The 21,882-nt window shown below is 35.6% G+C and overlaps 1 protein-coding gene across 2 annotated transcripts; it reads right to left on the bottom strand.

The window, feature by feature from the left end:
• Positions 1-231: 231 nt before the first annotated feature.
• mbt (serine/threonine-protein kinase PAK mbt) lies at positions 232-21,882 on the bottom strand. 2 transcript variants are annotated; one of them, XM_019049615.2, is made up of 12 exons: positions 21,691-21,863; positions 13,721-13,834; positions 12,047-12,272; positions 11,072-11,317; positions 9,492-9,650; positions 8,262-8,402; positions 7,527-7,661; positions 6,730-6,918; positions 5,713-5,973; positions 5,190-5,334; positions 3,865-3,980; positions 232-3,279 (listed from the first exon to the last, which is right to left on the bottom strand). In XM_019049615.2, exons 3-12 carry the CDS (start codon positions 12,263-12,265, stop codon positions 3,118-3,120), a joined length of 1,773 nt encoding a protein of 590 aa, XP_018905160.2. In that variant the 5' UTR covers positions 12,266-12,272; positions 13,721-13,834; positions 21,691-21,863; the 3' UTR covers positions 232-3,117. The 2 variants fall into 2 exon arrangements, with proteins under 2 accessions (XP_018905160.2, XP_018905161.2); XM_019049616.2 differs by lacking the exons at positions 232-3,279; positions 3,865-3,980; positions 5,190-5,334; ... (6 more) ...; positions 12,047-12,272; positions 13,721-13,834 and adding an exon at positions 15,740-18,450 and having other exon boundaries at positions 21,691-21,882.

Below are 21,882 nucleotides of genomic sequence, written 5' to 3'. Positions count from 1 at the left end.
AGCTAGCTTTGGTCCAGAGCTAAAATTAGGCTCCAATATCGGAGCTAGCTCTGGACCAGGCTCCAGATCGGAGCTAGCTCTGGACCGGGCTCCAGATTGCAGCTGGCTCCGGTCTGGAGCTTCGAATCGGGCTCCTAGGTCGGAGCAAGCTCCGGTCTGGAGCTTTGAATTCATACATTTTTTTTCCTAGCAGTATTGAACAAAATGAGGGAGACAAAACTAAAACCACAATTACAAAACTCTTGAAGAAAAAATTTATTGAAGATGCTGAATTTGGGGCTATTAAAATTTTCGTTTAAGATGCAAATGCATTTCATGCATTTTACAGGTCTGAATATGGTAATTTTTCAAATGAATTAACTGACTGATTTTATGTAACTCATGGAAAATACAAAATCAATACTGAATAAATGCAGATAATACTGATACAATACATCTTGGAGGGAAGTTGATCTTAATTTCTACTATTTCGAAAATTTTACCTTACAAAAATAAGTTCAGAATTCAGCTGCAATATTTGGAAAATTGAAAAAAAAAGAACTAAAAGTTCTAGAAAACAAATGACTAAAACTAGGTGGTCAATTTCCGGGCAACAAGTTTGTGAATATGAATTAATGCAACTTTAAGACTCATTCAAAACTCTATAAGAATATAACAAGGCAATTACATTAATAAAGAATGATACATTAATGTTTACGCTAAACAAAATTAACATTAGCACATTGACTGCCATTGGCCTGCATACCTTGTTAAGCAGCCGACCACTAATACATCTACAAACTAACTTAAATATTTTTGGGCGAAATTACACACCATAAAACTGCAAGAAAAGAGCCCAATAAAGGCACTGATATTTTGAGTCTCAGTCTCATTTGGGAGACATCAGCAGCGCAACTGGATGGCTTTTGCCAAAACTGTATGCCACACTGCCGATCTTCTGCATTTTTTGCGAAAATGTTTTCCATATCTAATGGCAGCAATGTGTAAAAATTAAAGTTAGTCAATGTATGCAATATAATTGTTGATTAATTGACAGTCAAACTGCAGAAACACGTGCCTCAATTTGCAATATTGCAGAATGCATGTCATATACCTTGAACATTTTCGTGACACTAAGTTTTCTCTGTTTGAAGAATATTCTGTGAAATTCTCAAGCCATGATATTGGTTTGTACTCTTAAAAGAAAAAAATAAAGAAAAAAATAAAGTAGAGATTTAGATTTTCCTTGCAAACTAGAAATGCGTTTTTGCAGTTTTACCATCTTAATGTTACTTGAAGACACACGGTAAACAGAGCTTAGGGATGGAGATTAAATTGGAGATAGTATAAACTTTCACAGTGAATTAAAAATTAAACTTGATCAGGTATCACAGTGAGCATGGGTCCGATTCATTAAAATAAAACCAGTTCCATTATAATGTGAAGAGTGTCAGTGGGGGAACTGGGAAAGAAAGAGCGATCTGATAAACTGAACCAGTGAGGTGAAACAACAAAATGCAAAAGTTAGTGAGATACCCACCCATGAAAAGTCGCGATCATGACGGAGATCCGAAAGAATAAAATTAAAATGATTTTAATTTGTTTCAAGAAATTGTAGTAATATTGCAAGAGGATTATTCTTCCCCAAAAACTGCAAATTCAATTGGTAAAAAACAATGCAAACAAAATTTGTACATCATCAAGTTAACAGCTTGATTAATGTCTTGATAAATTGATTGGAATTATTTCTGAGCTCCTGCATAAAGAGTTATAATAGCGATAATTTTTGTTAAAACCATCTCCAATAAACGTCAGGTGATAATGTAAATTAATACATTTTCTAGATTCAAAAAGGGGAGGATGATCTCTTTTCGACACTTCGAAAAAAAAAATTTAGGGCTGTATCCATAGCTGTTCTGGGGGCAGTTTCTTTCCTTTGGAAAACCTACATCACATAGTAATAAAGGGAGATTAAAGGAGACCTTCAAGGTAGAATTAAAAAAGGAAAAATTTAAAGATATTGAGATAGGAATTAACAGAAAAGTTTAATAAATAAGAGCCTTGGAGGGGATTGGAATTACTTTGCCACAATGGATAATAAAATATTCAAAGGATACGATTCTATGACAGAGTAATTTTAATCACAATGTGCACCGAAGCTGCCCCTTTAAGAAGAAGATATTTTTCAGAAACAACTCGAATACAGCCCTGAACAAGCACTTAGCACACTTACATAAGTAGCGATACTTACAATGAAAGAGTATGACAAGAATTAAGGAAGAGTTTAAGGAGTAAAAAACAGTATTACAATGATTACAAAGTTTTAAAAGTTAGAAGCTCTGCGTTGCGTTCCTGTCTTTGAATTGATAATAAAATAAAGTTTGCATCGATAAAGGAGAAATTTGATCTGGCAATAGCCTTCGAATGATAAAAATTCAGAATGATTCCTTTACAAAAAAAAAAAAAACAATTATTTGTTCTACCTTTGTATGTACAAGTATGTACAATATTGGAATGACAACTGTTACTATTCACATAAAAGATAACTTAAAATACTGATCACTTCATGATAATTGTCCTTCGCATTTACGTAAGCTCACAAAAATCCGAACTCGGTGTAAAAATGATAAAATTACAAATATTATAAAATGGAAAAAAATCCATCAAAAAATTGCTTTGCGTTTGGTGGTCAAAAGACCATCACTATGAGTACTGATTTGTTTCACAAATCATAGTGAGCTTGAAGGCCACAGATGTGCACAACAGTTACTGATGTGACAAGAAAATTCGTTCACCAAGAGGAGGCAGAATGATATCTCGGGATAAAAATATGAAAAAGATGATTATGATATGAGTAAGCATAGTAAAATTTGAGGTTTAGCTTACAGTAATAACCTCATTTGAAGTCTTGGATGTATGACAATATTTACAAGTTAAAACCCTGATCATGTCTTAGAAGATGAAGGCCACAAAGAAACAAGTGAAAAGCATTAACAATTCCAAACCTATTAATAAGTCAACAACGTAAAAGGAGATATCAATAAATAATACTGAGTGATGCTGGAGCAATGTCTATTGTCCAGAGTTAAAAAGAAAATAAAAATTAGAAGGAAGTATTCTGTAAATCGTTTCATTTCATCAACAGTTGCTATGTCTTGAACCTCTCATGAGAGGTACCAGAAGCGCAGGAGGGCCAGCTTGACGCAGGAATGGATGTTGTAGAAGTTCAGCAGCTGTGGCTCGTTGTGCAGGATCTCTCACAAGAAGTCTTTCCAGGAAGCCTTGAAGTCTTGGGGAGACCTGAAATCATAAAATAATATTCAGTTTGAATGCCACTTCAATACCATTGAAAGCGGATTTTTCGGTAAAAAACCCCGCACAGACCTTATGGGAAATGGCTCTCTCTAGAATCTGTTGAAACTTGGATATGTTGCTCAGCTAGTCATTTTGATCAAAAGTTCTTATGGGCCGAAAGAGATCCCAGGAGCGGTTTTCGAGATATTCGCTGTTTTGTGTGCGTAAATTGAGGTTTCGCTGGCCGGACCATTGTGCGGCGCCTCTTGAGCCCTTCCCTTCCAGTCCACTTCTGCTGCTCTCCGCTTCCCCGCCACCCATACTCGAGGCTCAGACTCCAACGCTCACGGTGATAAGACCACCCGGTTCGGCGGCGATAAGCAAAGCCTCATAGTCTCTAGTTATTACTAAAAAAATTTCATAACACTTGACAACAAAATATGCCAGAAAAACTAATAATGGAGAGACAAGTATTACTGCTAAGATCCATAATCATGACTTACTTGCATTCTCATATATTAAATGTACACAAATTATAAAATGAAAAAAAAAAAAGAGCTATGTATGAGAGCAGAATAGTCCAAAACTTACCTTATGAGTATTCTTCAGTTTTGGAGGTGGCATATCACGAATCCTTCTCATCGCTTGAAGTGGGGGTTCATTGAAAAATGGTGGCTCACCATCAACCATTTCAATCACCATTATACCTAAGAGTATACGAAAAAAATTAATGAGGGAGAATAATTTGGAAAATGAATCTGAATCGCTCAAATGAATTTGAGCGGAGACTTCTTTTTGAATTGTTCACAGCTCAGTTGACTATGCCTAATACTCAAAATGACTAAAATGTGTACAGCTTTACTGGAAGGAAAAGGAGATCTTCTACCATGACCCCAGATTGTATCGCAAAATTTTCTTTCTTTTCTTTCTGATTTTCAATGTTTTTCCGTGACCCTTAGATTTTTGGTTTCCCAGGTTTTCCCTGACCTTCCTTTCCTAATTAAGGAAAAAACGGAAAAATAAACAAAGCTTGACGCAAAGTGCATGTATGGATCAATTGGGCCTCAAATTTTCAAGGGAAATATATAGCGCTGCAAGACCACATGTGCAAGTACTGTGACGTTATGCAAAAAATCACAATCTTGCACAGTAGTTTGCGATTCTCCTAGTTATATATTTTCTCTTTCTAACTAATTTCATAATCCTAACTTTGCTAGTTTCTCCGGTCACTAGGCACCCTAAAATCCATACTTTGTTGTGCTTATGAGGCCTACACTGGCAAACTGACATCAACTAACAGTAACCTGGTGTTGGTAAATTGACAACTAGTAGACAGCAAAACATTTTTCTGATCCCACTTTTAGAGTTCTTCCAGTTGTTGACCGAAGTTTGCCCTTCACAAAGCAATTTTTTCTGATTTAACAGGAACAAATAATTAGAAACTTGAAGTGTAAAAGGGAAAAAGACTCCCATCTTTGGAATGATGAGATTTAGTATTGTTGATATCTTTGGAAGGAACTCTCTCGAGCAAGGCTGAGACTATAATATCTTTTCTCAGCTTTCTCATGAGAGTTGCACTATCCTTTGTTTTTCTGATTGGTTTGTCATTCAACTTTTGCCTTTGACTTCAAAGAAGAGGTTAACCTGAGAAGAGGAAACCTGCTCACCTGCATTTTATTCTCCTACTATAGGACTTTGAAAGGAAGACAGACATTTCATGAACCAAAAAATAAAATACTTGGGGGTCGGTCAGATTTCACTCAGTGTGGGGCAAAATTTAGAAAAGTTTGAAAGAGTGAATTAAGAGGTCTTGAACTGAATTCAACTCTCTGAGAACATATAAAAATTCAATTGCACAAAATTAGAGCCCTCCACAGTTTTAATTTACTTGTTTTGTGAGAGATAAATTTCATTACCCAGTGACCAAATGTCGACTTCTGGACCATATGGAAGTCTGGATATTACTTCTGGTGACATCCAGTAAGGAGTTCCAACCAATGACTTTCTTTTGGGTAATTCTTGTGAAACTTGAGCACAAAAACCGAAGTCTGATAATTTTACCTGAAATGAGAAAGCATCTCTTGAGTTAATCACATTCTTTCTCAGAACATATTTATTATTTTTATTGTTAAGGCAGAAGTTATAGAAACTGTACTCTGGTTGAGGTGAAAAACATGTGTATATAGGAGAAACACATTTTCTTGTTTTTTTTATGGGTATCGCACTAGGTGGTTTTAAAATTTCCAAGGAAACATGGAAATCGTACATTTTTCATAAATTTGAAGTAGAAACTATAATTTGAGGACATTTTTGAAGAAAAAGGGTTTTGAAAATGGGAAGGGCATTTTTTCTATTTTAGTATGTATTCAATGTAAAAAAAGTGATTAAAATTTGACTTATGGTTCGAAAGGGAAGGAGGAGAGAAAAATGCCAACTTACTCGACCATCAGCTGCTAACAATATTGAGTCACTTTTGATATCTCGATGAATGACTCCTTGGGAATGAAGGTAAGCCAGAGCTTTGAGACACTGTTTGCAAACAGTGGCAATTTGTTCCTCATCCATACGCGCATACGTGACGATGTCTGTTAGAGCGCCGCCTTCCAGGAATTCCATTACGACCCAAAGAACGTCGCCGACTAGGAAACTGTCATACATCTCAACAATATTTGGATGATGATAATCCCTCATAATGACGACCTAAAAAAACAGAAAACCCTCAGATTTTAATTTTACAGCTCAAATGAAAACTTACATTCATCCTGAAAGCGGAGTCACTGGCAGAGGGTGAGAGTGGATTTTAAGCATGAAACGAGAACTTTTTTGGGGTATTTTATTTATGTTTGCATTTCATTGCATAGAGACGTTGTTTTGAATTCTGATTTTTTTCACTTGTTTTGGGCCTTTTTTTAAAATATAAGTTATACATACATTTTAAGTGAGGAATTCCACAGAAGGTCACTTAATTTGTAACTTTTCAGGGGTTTTTTTTTTTAAATTCAATGACAGTTAAGTCAATTTCTGCAGTATCACAAAACACGTTGACTGCGATGTCAGTAAATATGACTGGGTGTGAAAGCTTCTGTTAATATAGCCAGTCACCGTTGCGAACCCGTCAATTCGAACTGTTCCCCTGATGCTGCTATTCTTTTATACGAATTTTTTCTACTTACTTCCTTTTTAATTTTTTTATTACTCTTTCATTTCTACGAAGACCCTTGTTGTTGCATCATAGGAAGCGAGCACAAAATACAGGTGGCAGTCAACGTTTTAAAGGAACAAAAATACTTTCTTTCAACTGGACAAAGTTTTTTGAAAATTGTTGGGAATTAAAAGCAACCATTGCCTTTTTGTTTTAAAACACTCCTGCACGGACTCTTGTAAGCTACTACTGGGTGCATCTAAGCATTGTTGATTAATCTGCATTATTCACAGATAGAAATGGAAATATCTCACCTCATTAAACAACAATTCACGTCTTTGTTGTTTTTTCAGATCCATTTTCTTTATGGCAACTTTACGACCCGTAGATCTTTCTGTGGCAATGCAAACAGTTCCAGTAGAGCCTTCACCAATCCTCATGAACTGCTCGAAATTCTCACGAGGGTCTCCTGGACTTACTACCATCTGAAGTGCAGCACGATACTGGAAAAAATTATCAAACACTTAAGAACATAAGTACGTTGAAATTGAATAGGTGTTATGATTTACACATAATAAGAGTGTTAAACATGCTAATATTCTTTGATAATAGTCACATTTTTCATCTGTTTTTCCTAGTCAAAAATCTGGGTGTTGTTTATATATGAGGTTTATTTTTCGTGGTTTTTTAAGAACGGCCAAAAATCATGGTGTGATGTGTGTACAAGTTTTCTTCATCCAAGTATATGCGGTGGTGTTGCGATTTTTATAGCTGCTAGTTGAAGTGACATGAGCCTCGAGCAAAAGAAAACGGTTGCTGAATCTCATTTATTTTCGCAACAGGTTAAATAACCAATCTTACCTTCTTAGACAGAGATATAAATAGGAGAATTCTCAGTATTAAGGTCTCGTTATTCATTGACCGTCAGTGAAGAATCGAATTGTTGATGGTTTATAGAAAGGTTAGTATGGAGGTACGAATTTTGAAGAGAGCTGCTGCGATACTTCTTTGTATTACTACACTAATTTGCGAAACATTTATAAACCTTGATCCTGTAATAAAGTTTCCATCAAAACAGCTGCACGGCAAAATTTTTGCAAATAAAACAAACCTGCTCATGGGTAATGGTGATGCGCTGGGGATCATGGTGGGATTTCCCGGCTGAGTTTGGCTGCGTTCCTCCATTGGTAATTGCTTGTTTGTTCATATTTTGGTCAGCAACTTTGTTTGCATCCATATTACCTAACTAAAATGAGCAAAAAGTCACACATATTAGAATATGGAACAGATAAGGAAATCGATTACTGACAGGAATTAGTGACATAACCAGAAATTTTTTGAGGGGAGGAAAAGGCCATAAAAAATTATTAAAAAATGGATAAATACTTAGATAATTTAGGTACAGAATGCAATTGGTGGCATACTGAAAATGATACTTGTGAATTCAGGGGCTCAACAGTGTTAATTAATTTAATTGCAATACAGGTCTATTCCATTGGCAATAATGAGTTCTGTAGCAGAAAAACAACCGAATTTTTTGGATTGGCTAAACTAGAATTATGATCCCATAAATTGGCAGCTGTCTACTTTCGATTGTTCTCCCAATTCAACCTTTTTATATACCTACGCACAGCAACAGCGTCGTCCATATAGTGCATCAGTTCTTCTAACTATTCTTATGTTGTATTATTTTGTGTGTGGGTGTGTTTAGTGTCTTTCATGGCACAAGGAGAGTGCATACTCAAAAAATACCATGGCAGCAAACATGTCAAAGGAGCAGTGCAGTATAGAATAACGATAATTCTACTCTTATTATAATTCTTTTTTAATTGAGCGGAGAACTTACTTTGTTGATATTTGTTGTGAGAGCAGTATTTGGAGCGTGAGGGGCATGTGGAGGTGTGACCTGTTGCGAGTGAGGAGGACGATAACCGCCAACGACATACCCAGCAGGAGGATCAATAATACCCGTTCCAGCATTTCCAGCCTGAAAATTTAGATAGATATATAGATTATCTATTCCTCAAAAGTACATGGGTACAAACATGAAAATGGAGACTCAAAGTTAATACAAATCACCTGTCGTGGCATCAAAGCAACAAAAATACTGGGGAAATTGATCAAGATTACAAATTAGAGATTGGAAAAGAAGTTGGAGACAAAATTTTGTACCAAGTCAGAAACATTAATAGGGAAAAAAGACATAACATAAGTTACGCCTGAAAAACCTTGGTATGTGTAGAAAATTTGATAAGAATGATGAAAATTTAAAACCTGTATTTTGAGAAGAAACGAGGAAATGCCGAATCTCTGACTTGGCTCAAATTTAGTGAAGTCCGTTTGATGCATACAATAATAATAGGGATGGTGATTTGAAATTAATTGTTGGAGGACATTGGTTTCCTTATACAAATTGGAGAAATGGCATCAACTTACAATTAGAATAAGAATTGATGTTTCAAACCCTTAAACGATTTTCGTCGAATATTGAATGCATACACGGCAATAATGCAGTAGATTTTTCATTTTTTGAGTCTCAATTTTTGAAGAAATTGATTCTAGAGAAAAATGATTATTTGGCACCTGTCATTGAGTTGTATTAAGTTTACAGAAAAATCAAATCACTAAAATACATTTTTTCTGAAAAATGACTATCCTTCAAAAATCAAAATTTCAAATTTATTTCTAAAACACACAGACTAATGAGGAGGAAACCATTTATAAAATAAGTTGAATTCTATGCTAAAATGCTGTAATATCAAATTTGATTCTTCATTAAAATTAATTAACATACGTTTTCCCCGGCTGCTGACATGTTTCGGGTTTCACCCATCCTCAGAGCTACAATACAATTAGCGAAACTTACTTCATGATTATAAAAGCACAAATAAACGTGAAACATTTTCATCAATTTGTAGGTAAACTATTTGCTTTCCTCTGTAGTAAAAGCATTCGTTTTACTGCGATTTTCAAACACTTGCGCTAGGAGTGGCGATTTTGGAATTGTATCACTTTCCTGAGGAAGAGACACTGGCACAGGTTTGTTTGAACTGAATCATAGCATTTGAATTAATACCTGAGAATTCCCATTTGGAATGTAGTGACCAGGATGATATGGAGGAGGTCCCCTGTATTCATTTATATCAGGCGTGTTGCCGGGTGGGTGCTGAGGTGATCTCCTTACTGTGTCGGTATGATTCTGCCCCATCCATTCGGGATTGTGAGGTGGCTTCCCCTATGAACAAATTTTATTTTATTACAGGAATTAACAAGCATGCCCATACAAAAGTGTACGAATTTATACTGGAATCAGCCTGACTGCGTTTCACGTTACCTAATTTTCTTTCATGTTTATTTTTTTCCAGAGATCTGAAGGACTTGAGGCCTTTAAACTTTCGGTGAGTTTACCCTAAATTAACCCTTTCCGGTCCAATGTCTGATATATTCGCCGTGAAAAATAACGCGTTTAGGTCCGATGTCAGATAAAGTCGCCCAAAAGTTTGAACTTCTGCGCAGGCCCGCCCGAAGTCCGGTATTTTCGACTGCTTCAGCAAGTGGCGGCCTCTGGTGGACCCTTTGGAAACCACTGTCTATGTTGACAACATCGCTGCTACCTTAACCTCGCCACGGCGGCCGTGGAAAACTACCGCGGACCGGAAAGGGTAAAGAAGAATATACTCACAAAATTTGTAGTTTCAGTGTTACTTAGTGTTCTGCTTAAAAAATAAAATGTCAGAGAAAGTTAGATAGTGTCTGACGTAGTTCGGCTGATTAGTATTAAACTGGTTCAAATATGGATGGCTAACGAACAATACCGCCTATCTACGAACTAACGATTTTGCAGAACAAAGGGAAAAACTTTGCCGATTTTGTAATTTTAGGGTTAGATTTGCTTTTATTCATACATTAAAGCGTCATGAAAGCGCTCTCCAACAGAATTGGAAGAAAACTAAAACCATCAGCTTGCATATTTTAAACTGTAGAATGCAGCAGTCGCTATCTCTTTTTTGCCAAAATTGTCAGTTAAGCGGTATTATTGTTAGCTCTTGATATATAATTGTCTAAGAGACCTTAAAACACAGAGAATTTTTTAGGAGAGCTATGTTTGTCAGGTTAGGTTAAAAAATAGGAATTTCGTTTTTTGTTGGAAAATATTTGCAAGTAGCCCAAACAAGAAGTTGCACAGAGTTCCATATTCTTTCACAAGTGATAGAGGGCATAAAGGAAGGCCCTTTGGCGGTAGTGTAAAATTCGTATTATAAAAATAAAATCGCAGATAATCATATGAACGGAGGAAAAGACTTAGTCTTTAATGAAGCTTATGCTTAGAAAAGCCTCCTTAGTTGAATTAGAAAATTCAACTAACTTTATTTTCTGCAACATCAAATTTGATTGCATTAAAGTGACCTCCCACACAAGGTAATTTCATAGAATGCCATTAGTAAGCATTCACAAAGCAACGTCATTGTGCAGTCATTCTTCGTTTGATAAAGGCAAGGTTCATTTTATCCAAACTCAGCACAGGTGCTGATGTCGTAGCGAATTTATTCACAGATGAAGTCCAATATTATCTACCAGCAGAAAGTTGCATTTGGGTAAAAAAATGGTTGCTGTTTTCAAACAAGGAATCAAAGACATAATATGGTATGAACATACGTATTGATGTTGATCTCTCCGCTGATTGGGAGCTGGGTACTGAGGTAAATGGTGTTGTGGAGGCATGACAAGCACCTCTCCTTCTGGTAATGAAGGTGGAACATTGGTAGGGTGTATTCGTCGCAATCTTGGTGGACTAGATGACCTCAATGAGTTAGATCTTGCTACATGTGATGTTTTTGGAAGGCCGCCAGTTGTTGTTTCGATTACATCTCTGAATTTTAGATTTTCGCCTCGTACAATTGTCTGGAAAAATCACCACACATGAATGATCAAAGAAAAAAAAGGAGTTGGTTCATTAGATAAGCTGTTAGGCACAAAAACAAAGAAAAGCAAAGCCATTTTGAAAGAACCATTGGCAAATTTTTTTATCAATAATAGGATTATATACTGTAATTACAGAGATCTTCAGTATTTTTGTTGGGGATATACCTCTAGACAAAGTTAAAATTTCATAATTAAAATAAATAAATAAAAAAAAAAAAAAAAAAAAAAAAAAAGAATAACGAAATTTGGGCATTCTCCAATTTTTAAAGATCTTTGATTTTATGATTAAGAATAAATCTAGTCTTCGGCCATCTTCTGTCTAGTCCTCAAGAAGTTTTGAGTGTGACAGCCCGTGAGCAATCAGGGATTTCCGTTAGAATTTGTTAGGCCAATTACAGCACAGCAGGATACTGATAGCACGGACTCCTGGAGGACTTGCTAGTTTCACAATCTACAATCTAGGAGCTTCAGAAAACAGGAGGGAACTTTGTCGCTGAACCAACTAAAGTATCTGGAATCATGCAGGTTGGTGCGATCGTTCACTTATATTCAGAGTTAGACTCCGTCCACCATCAGAGCAACAAAACACTGTCCAACAAGGACTAAATAAAAGACAACTCTTGCATGACACTTTTTTGAATTAGGTATTTTCCTCATGTCAGAAATATTCCAAATAGGAAGTTATGAAAGGTATGAACATACACTCACTTTTAGGTCGAGAATTTCAGTTGGAGTAATTTCTGAAGGATCAACAAGAGGCAAAGGTCGATTTGTACTTTTCAGGATCTGATTATTTCCGACTATGCTTGCCCATTGTAATGGTAGTCCTACATACTTGCCCTCGTTCTTATCAAAACCAGTGTGGACTCGGTGCTCAAAATTGGTTGGTGGAGAAATTTGAGGTTTCTTCTTCTTTCTTGAAAACATTCCACACCTAAGAAAGATGCATAAAACGAAATAAGTATATTGCAAAATAGAGACATTGTAGGTGTCTAAAATTTGATGAATTTCGAGTTTAAGGGGAAACTACAGAGTAAATTGAACACGAGGATACTCTTGGTTCTAATCTGCTAAAATACGTGTGTTTAAATGGGAAATGCCGCCAGATGACGTCACTAGGTGGTGCATTTTCACACTTTTAAATCTACTTTTATATTACTTCCCATAGCAGAGAAAAATTATAAAAAACTGCTGTGAAATCAGCTTTTTCAGTACTTTCAGATGAAGCAATAAAAAATTTGCATGATTTCTCCATTCTTTAGAGAGCTGACGATTTTCTGGGAAATGGATTTTTTGATATATTTTTCCGTTTTGGTCAGAATTATAAAACAGCAGAATGACTCGACGTCCTTGATTAGGAATGGTCAGTTAGACTTGGGTATTTTTACAGACTATATAAAAGAGTAATTCAAGAAAATTTTATGAGAAACCACCAGACTTCATTCATTCAAAATTCTTTGATGTTCATCTTTGTTTCCATAATTTATTTAAGTCTTTTTGTATTTCCTTTTGTGACTTTCTTTTGATTATTGGCAGGGAGGGGAATATTTACTATGTGAGGACATTTTAGGGGGAGGACTTATGAGCCTTCATTGTGTCAAAATTAAAGCTGTAAAGAAATGCCCCCCCCCCCCTACTAAAAAAAAATTTTTTCCTTTTGATTGATAGAAGTAAAAATAAGTATAGCACTTCAAACGACACCTGAGTATCGTTTTCCACCTGACTTGATCCATAAACTTTCCCAAAATGTTAAAAAATAATTTATGTTCTTGAAATTTGCCGAAGAAAGTATTTTGGCAAAAAGGTTACTTTACAGAAAAACTTTGTTGTTGGACCCAAAGAACCAACTCCTGAAATGGTTTTGATTGGTTCTAAATAACTCCTGGCTTACGAAAAAAACAGAGTGGCATCTTATTTACCAAAGAGAATTATTAAACGAAAAGAGAAAGGTAGATGGACAGATATATAAACTCTGATCACTGAAAACAAGGAGTGTGATGAGAGAACAATAGAGAGAGAAAAGACAAGGAAGAAGTGACGAGTATCCTGTGCACAGGTGTGTCTGCTGCAAAGTTATTCTCTTTCTCAGGAATGACCAAGTGTTAAGCTGCTCAAAATTCATGCCATCTTCAGCCTACAATTCCATGTTTTGAATACTAAAATCCTTCTTCCTTCGTTTCTTATTTTTTTTCTCTGATGACCATATTTTACTTCACTTTAATCTTACCCTATGAGATACAAACATTAATTACTGAGAAGTTCAAGAAATATCTACAGTCAATGCATTAAAAAAAAAAAAAAAACATGATAAAATGTCAAAAATGAAGATGGGGAAAACGAACTAAAATTAAATAATGAATGACATCTGGAAAGAAAACTTACCGGAACTATTTCTTAACTTGAGGAGATTAAAGAGAACTCAGCACATCAAGCAAATAGGTGAATAGCTAACCCCACAGGAACAAGTGATAGAAGCGATCCTGGACAATGCTCATACTGGAAAAAAATAAAAACGTATAAGATTAAAAATAGGGAAAAGATAGCAAGGACAAAATGGAGAGACTTCTTGCAGAAATCTTAGAGTAACTGTTCAGTGTTTACATGTTTGGGTCTTGGTCTAAGGAAAGATGAAAAGAAAATTAAGTTGTTAACAAGAGTTTCCAATTTTGATAAGACATAAACTCTCGGGATATTGACTAGTCTTTGCTGAGCACCTTTAACGAGATGTTTGGAAACGGCAGAGCGTTTGGAGAATTTTCCTCTCACATTTCATTGGACCAAGTATTTAATTAAAGTATATTTTACTCACTTTTCCAGAGAAATCTTTTGGAACGATTGTTATGGGCTGCTACCAACTCTCAGAACGAGTATTCAAAATCAGTGCTTTTAGTGGGAAAACATGAAATTTGAGTTTTTAGATGGCCAAATGAAATTGCAGCAATCCAGTTTCTAGCTTCCTGGCAATTACAGACTTCAATCACCTTTTTTATCTCCAGGATCTACTGAATGCAAGAATATCTGCACTATTGCCCCAACACAGGATGCCCCAATGCAATCAAAATATTTTGATGGTACGTACCTGAGAAAGTGACCTACCATGTTTGCACTTTCAGGAAAAATTATGAGCTATGACACATGCTACTTTTAGTTCTGACTCAGTCAGCTCATCAAATTGTCAAAAAATGCAATAATTTGAGTCTCTTTTTGGGGAATATTTGCACAAGAAAAGGAATGTTTGAGGTAAAATCAATGTTTCAAGAGATCAAAGTTTCCCAGATAAAAATAAGAATGGTGAAAAGATTCTGCGAATAAGTTAGATAAAAAATCATGGTCTAAAAGTCATGAAATGGCAGTGGCATGACACAAAACATAATATTGTGTTAATGCACACTATTCTGTGCGAATATTTTTTTTTTTTTTTTGGGGGGGGGGGGGGGCCTCCTAAAGATAGTCCTTGAAAATTTAGAATAAGAATGATACTTTCATGAATAAATAAATTGAAGGGGGAAATCGTGAAATATTTCGATCAAGATAGTTGTCCTAAATTTATTATTTTTTTTCACTTGGCACCAGAGAAATTATTGCTTTCGAACAGAAATTTCGATGATAGCATTAACTATTACACCTTGACTTTCGGAAAACGCAAAAAAAGTCGTTAGAGTGTAAGAGTTAGGAAACCCTTTCTGTTCTTTTTAAAGTAAACTTTGAGTGAACTTTACATTAAAAAAAGCTGTGAGAATAAAATTGGCATAAAAAAATCTGTCCAGTCCTAAAAATTATTCATACTGACGCTAAAACCAAATTAACTGTAAAATATACAAAATAAAAACACAATTTTACATGCAATTTTTTTTATAGAATTTACTGAAAGAAAGCGATAGAAAAAACTTGTGAAAGTTAAAAGTGGCACTTTCACGTAAAAAAGAACAAAAAGGGTTCCTATCCTAACTAAGATTTTAACATAGGTTTATTAACTTTTTGAACAGCCATGCTGCTACAAAGACGATCTCACATCTGTTGGGAAATTAGGATGTAAGCAGTACAGTACATGCAGGCAACTTTGATTGATTATTGATCTAATGCCATACATATCTTGTTCCAATTCCTGATGAGATGAATTTGTTTTCAACAGTTCTTTCAGCCTAGTTTTGAAGCCTTTCAGACTAGTTAATAACGGTTGTGTAAACTTTAGAATTCGGATTTGGACAGGCTAGGGGAGGAGACAGCACGATAGAGCGTCAAGTTGAAATTGCAGTTATTTGAGGTGGAAGACAGAAAATCAATTTTAGAATGCTTCTTGCCCTCTTTCACACAGTCAATGTTGCTATGGAATAAATTAATGGTTTAAATACCTAATTTTTATCCATTTATGATTTAAATAAAATAATTATCGAGCTCATATTCCGATTTGGAATGCGTTTATTAGGTACATTTTTTACAGGACTAAGTTGTGATTTCACTGAACAGACTACATAGTAAAACTCTTGAAAATAATCCCATAAAAATTAGGCTAAAAACTAATGACGAAGTAACTCGAATACATTCATTGTCATGAACAGGTTTAAAAGCAGCCAAGGGATGTGGTTGGCACTTCTACTGAGATTTTCAACTTGAATGAAGTACCAACAATGGAAAAATCGCGGAAACAACTTCTTGTTGCACTGTCAATGAGGTCAAAGAGGCACTTATTAGTAACAAAATAATTGTATTTTGATTATAACACTCTCCCTCAATTCTCTTGTTCTCCCTGGCTGCACATTAGTAAAAGATTTCTTCAGACATTAAGTAAGACACATAAATACATAGCTATAAAACCTGTGAACCGTGCCACAAACATGGAATATAACAACAAAATTCAAGTACGGCTCTCTAAGGAACATTACGATAAAGACATAACTGCAACTGGTGGAAATTATTAATTTTATATACAGGAGAAAACTTTGGATATACATGGAAAATTGAAAACAGTATATACAAAAGTGGAATGATTCTCTTCTCAAACCTCATTTGTTTTCTTAAATTAATTTTCAGCCTTTCTGGGAAATATCCGAAAGAGAGATATGGAATTGAGGGGCTTGGAGGGCAAGGCACTTAAGTACACTTCTTACTACATTAAGAAATAAATGTTTAAAGTTTAAAAATTACGTAAAGCCTTATGCGGAGAGAAAGTTCAATTTCACTTTTTGATGCTTACAAATTGGATTTTGGTGGTGAATTTTTCACAGATCATGAATTAAGACTAGTTTTGGTTGAAATCAGTAATATCTCTTTTTTTTTTCTTCCAAAACTGCACTTATCATACTTGTCTTTCAAGCCCCTCAATTATAACAACCAAATGTTGAAGTTTAGGTTTAATATACTGACTAGAGGGTGAAAATAATAAATTAAGTAGGCAAGCTGAGCTAATACCTAAAAAGGATTAAAGAGTGATAAAACGGATTGAGTTGCACACACAATGTATCGGGTATTTTCTGGACAAAAATAAGAAGAAATGGTCACTAACACAAAATTGTAAGTGCCTTAAAATGGTTTTTTGAAAGTTGAAAAATAAGTGCTGAAAAATTCATTTTGCTTTTCATTAAGGGAGGATCGGAGAGAGCTCTTCAAAAATGGAGCATAATCTAAAAGCAGGTCTTTGTTTCCTTGAATTGAGGGTAACACGTTCTTTGCATGGGTCAGAAAATCTGAGTTAAATGAGAGAGAATCCTGGATTTTAGCAGCCCCAAACTGACGATAACCTTTCAGAGGCTTTTTGTTGGCACACATGAGTCCTCGGACTGCAATGGACAAAGCTAAATTTTGATTAGTTAGTCTGTTATCAGCATACGAATTCCAAAGCATGTCTGATATGGTCAAATCTTCAGCCGCTTTACTAACATCTGATATGGAGGAAAATGTACTAAGGTAATTATGGTGCAAAAATTTAAGGTCAGAGCGATTATTTTCATAAAAGCTAACTAAATGGTCGGGATTATGAGTAAATTTTTGTATATTGTAGCCGTATGGTGATAGAACTGTTTCACATTTGGGATAAAGAACTCTCCCGGTTGTTTGAAATAACTCTATCCTACCATCACTGGATTCTGTTGGCTCGGATTCTGTTTTCCGGAACGTAAATTTAGGTCTAGACTGTTTCACTGAAAATGTGTAAAAAGCCTGAAGAATACAATTGCGGAGATCCATTCCACTTGAGACATAAATTTCTTTCAAAGAATCATCTGGAGGTGCAGATATTTTATTAGCTTTTAAAATCTTAAGTAAAATTTGTTTAACCGTCCTAAAGCATACAGCACTAAAAGTGATCTGAGAAATATTGAGATTGCGAAGAATCTCAGGTGGGAAAAGTTTGAATGCCTTCTTCCCATCACAGATAAAAATGACTGGTGACAAAATTTTTGAGTAATAGTCCATTAAGAGTTCATGAAACACATGTGGAGTATTCACAAAAACATTTGGAAAATCTTTAACTATGATAAGTCTTGCATTCGATTGACTGCTCAGCACATTCCCATAGCGACTTCCTCTTGTCAAAAAATCAGCGAATACTTTCGTCTGGTTTTCAACTTGCTCTTCATTGTCCATCCACCGGACTTTGTCAATTGGCGTAATCCATTCTATGATTTTAAACCCTAAATGTTTTGCAAGAGTATGAATAGTGGATGTTTTACCACAGCCAGAAGGGCCAGTGACCAATAAATACTTCAAATTTGACCGGCCAGTCTTTACTTCTGTTAACCAGTTTTCCAGTTCTCCAACTTTGCTTTTTGTGGGTGCCAGGTCGGTAATTCCAGTTGGTTTAGCTGTGTCGAGCCAAGTGCACATATTGGATGAAGATGAAGCAGCAGGACGTGGAATTTGGCTGGTGTCTTTAGTTTCTTCAGGGCGCGATTTTTTCTTTGGCGGAGCGCTATCTATCATTGCATCATCAAAAGAGGGTTTGACCCAATTGGACTTTTTGATTTTTCCGCTGGCCATTTCAGGAGGGAAAACGAAGAATTAACTTCCTAGCAGGAGGAATTTATGTAAGGTTCAAAATGAGTAGACCTAAGAGACGATTCACTTTTAAACAAGAAAAGCTCTATCTTCTCAGCTTCATGGCATTATTTACAGTCCTGGAAAAAAATAATACAAACTTCTGTATGATTCAAAAACCTTGTAATGAAATACAATGTTAGTGTCATGAAAAAAATTAATTTACAAGACTTATGCACACTGTAATTCAATTAAATCCAGGTATTAAAATTAGCAAACTGTTTACACAGAGAGGGGAATTGATTGTGGATGCACCAAAAAACATTGATGAAGTTTAATAATTAATAAAATATGTATCTTAATTCCAACATTTTTCCTTAAGAGGAAAAAAAAAGAACTAGATAAAATATTGCCTTAAAATTGTCTGTGCATATACTTGAAATGATTCAGGAAAGTTCGCAGACAATTTTTAAAAAAAACTCTGTAGTTTTTCATGGCGGTGTCTAAGGATCGAAGAAATTTTCGACTTAGGTGGAATTTCATCTTAACCATACTTTGAATTATTTTTAGCCAGATTTCACTGTGCATATCAAACGGTGATGTAACATTTACAAATGACAGAAGTAAAGGTTGCAGAATCAATTCAGAACATCAAGCAACTTACAATGTATAGAAAAGTCTGAAACAGTCTAACTTCTAGAATGAACTGACTTGCAAGAAAAAATAGTTTATGATCACACAGGAGATGCTAAATAAATATGCTCTGAACCAGAACTGTAAATAATTTGCCATAATTAGGTCTTGAACTTAAAATTAACTAGAGAAAATGAATTTCTCCTGTTCCAAGCTGTTCCTTGATTTCACTGCGGGGAAGCCAAATAGATCAGTAAACACTAAACCTCTGTTAAAACTTACAAGAGTGCTAATGCTATTGCTACTGTTTCTCCACAAGCAAAGAAGCAATAATAATCAGAAGGATACAGATGAATCAGAAGTAGCATGAAGGTCAATCAAAGAATACTGAGAGTCCCATTATTATACATTAAGCATTATCATTGAGAGAATAGTTAGTTATAGTAGTATATGGATGATATGTTATCTAAAAATTGGACTAGCTAAAAAATAATTTATCAGCTGTTGATATCTTGTGCCAATAGCCTGCCTCCGAGTAAGTGCTATCCCTTTTGTGATCACCATTATTCTCTTTTCTGAGAGAATTGAGTAGTTCTGTCTTCAATGTTGACTAGGTGCAGATATCTGATTATGCCACCACTTTGGAAACGACATCATTGCTTAATAAGTAAGAATGGAACTTAAACTAAATTTCAGCACGTCACACTAAAAGGAGTCGGATTCTGAAATTCAATCTCACTGTTGGAAAACTATACAATGCTTATTCCAACCCACTGGGACATCATTAGGTGAAATAAAATTAAATAAATAATCTTAGGAGTTAAAACGATAATAGGTAAACTTCAAAAGTATACTTTTGAAATTTTGGTACAATATTTTTGTATTCAGATGTCACGAGAAATATACATAACTCAATCCTGATGTCTCAAAAGTTTCGGCTCACCTTTTCTTTTTGAGAGAATAATGTTGATCATGACTCCTATGAGAAGGCTTAAGGAAATGGGCGGAAAACGTAGGTAGAGTCTCCAATACAACAGAGATAAGCTTTTACAAGTGTAGAGTAAGGTAGAGGTGTCGTCAGCTAAGTTGACGGTTGTTTACTTTCAGTTTGCAAGTGTCAACGACGAATTTGGGCCTCTGAACAAAGCGGCGTTCGCTACTATCCACATTGAAAACATCAGTCTCATGACCGTATCGTAAAAAAACTACTTATCAGTTATGATTTGTGACTTTTTTGTGGTTGTGATTTCTGTGTGGCTAAAAATTAAAGTGTTACAAGGCTTGAAAGTGTTAAAAAACTTATCTAAGCTTGTGTTCTTGCTTCTGAGAGAGCCAGATGTTTTCATGTGGATAGTAGTGACGCGAATACGCCTGCAAACCGAAAGTAAACAACCGTCAACTTGGCTGACGACACCTCTACATAAATTTTGATATTATTCTCCTCAAATCCTTTCTTCCCCATTTTAACAAACGATTGAAGATTAAACTAACAAGGGGAACTTACGGACCTGCTGCCTCCGATTGGGCTGAATTTGTTTTTTACAGACTCTAGGGACCAATTCTAGAAGTCAGTTTGAGCCGTTTTCCCTAATGCACAACAGGAAGGGCGTAAAAAATTCCCAAAAGCGTGCGGCGAGTGGCAACACTGAAGCAGCCTCTTGTGCCGCTTTATACCGGTCGCTACCCTATTGGTGTCCAGAGCCCTACTACACAGGACCTGACTCCATGACCATGCGGTCCCGGGATCGATCCCCGAGGGGGCACTATACATTTTATTTTCAGCATGATCACGTAATCATTAAATTGTTAATTCTACACTTTCTTTTTATATTCTGCGTGATCACATAATCATTTTATTTTTGATCCTGCACTTTTAAAGCAAAAAAAGTCCGTAAAGTCTGTAAAAAAAATTCAGCCTAATCTGAATCGGAGGCGGCATGTCCGTTAGTTCCCCTTGTAAGGTTATGAGAGTATTCGGTGGCCAAACAATTACTGCCTGACAAGAACAAATGAAACCTTCACTCCAGTAGTTCATGACTTTGGCAAAAGTATTGAAATTGGGAGGAGAAAATCAGACCTGTGCAAAGGGGGCATGTGAACTCCTATTGTACAGATCATAAGAGATTCTGTTAAGATCCGCTTGGAACCTGGCTTGAATGCTTAAATAACCTTGGATGCGTTAAATTCGGTTCAACTGGGAGCACAATAAAGTTTCAGACACTAAAATTGAAACAATAAAGTTAAGTAATCAATTTCGGTACCAAGGAAGGGTGTGCTGGGGTACCTATATCAAATATAAAGGAAGATGTTCGCTAATACCATCTGCTGCGCTCACATAATATAAATGGGCATAATTTAGTCTCGGGGGAAAAAGGGTGCAAGAATATGTGTTTGGCATAAGACTGGGTGCAAAATCGCATTCGAGGAAAAATAAATTTTAATGAGAATCCCAAAAAAGTTTGACTGAAGGGATTTTTGTTTACCGTAAAAGCTAACCTAGTTTGGTTGACTACCTGATCTCAACGCGCTTCAAATAAAAGCCAGGGAATGCTGTGCTTCAACCAAATAGTGAGATACGTTATGAATGAATGAAGGAGAAACCCTAAAAGGGCAAATGCTTTAATAGTAGGGCAAATTAGATTATTAAAGGCTGAAAATACACTGCGGCGCCTACCTGTCACGGCCAAAGTATCAAAACCAGAGAACGGCGTAAGTAAGTCGTTAGATTTAATGGTTTTATAGCTCACCTTCGTCATTTTCGAGTTGATATACTGAAGCACCGTTGATATAAGGCTCAGTGTATGAATTTGGAACTCTGAAATCTACTTAAAAACTTAAATAAAACGAAAAACACACACAAATATTCGCGATAAATAAAACGGCCAAGTCTGAAATATAACAATAAAAATTTCTGCATTCTGCTGCCACCTAGCGGTGAA

The sequence above is a fragment of the Bemisia tabaci genome, chromosome 7 (assembly GCF_918797505.1).
Source record: "Bemisia tabaci chromosome 7, PGI_BMITA_v3".
Taxonomy (NCBI): Eukaryota; Metazoa; Arthropoda; class Insecta; order Hemiptera; family Aleyrodidae; genus Bemisia; species Bemisia tabaci.
This window is presented reverse-complemented; position numbering and strand designations above follow the sequence as displayed.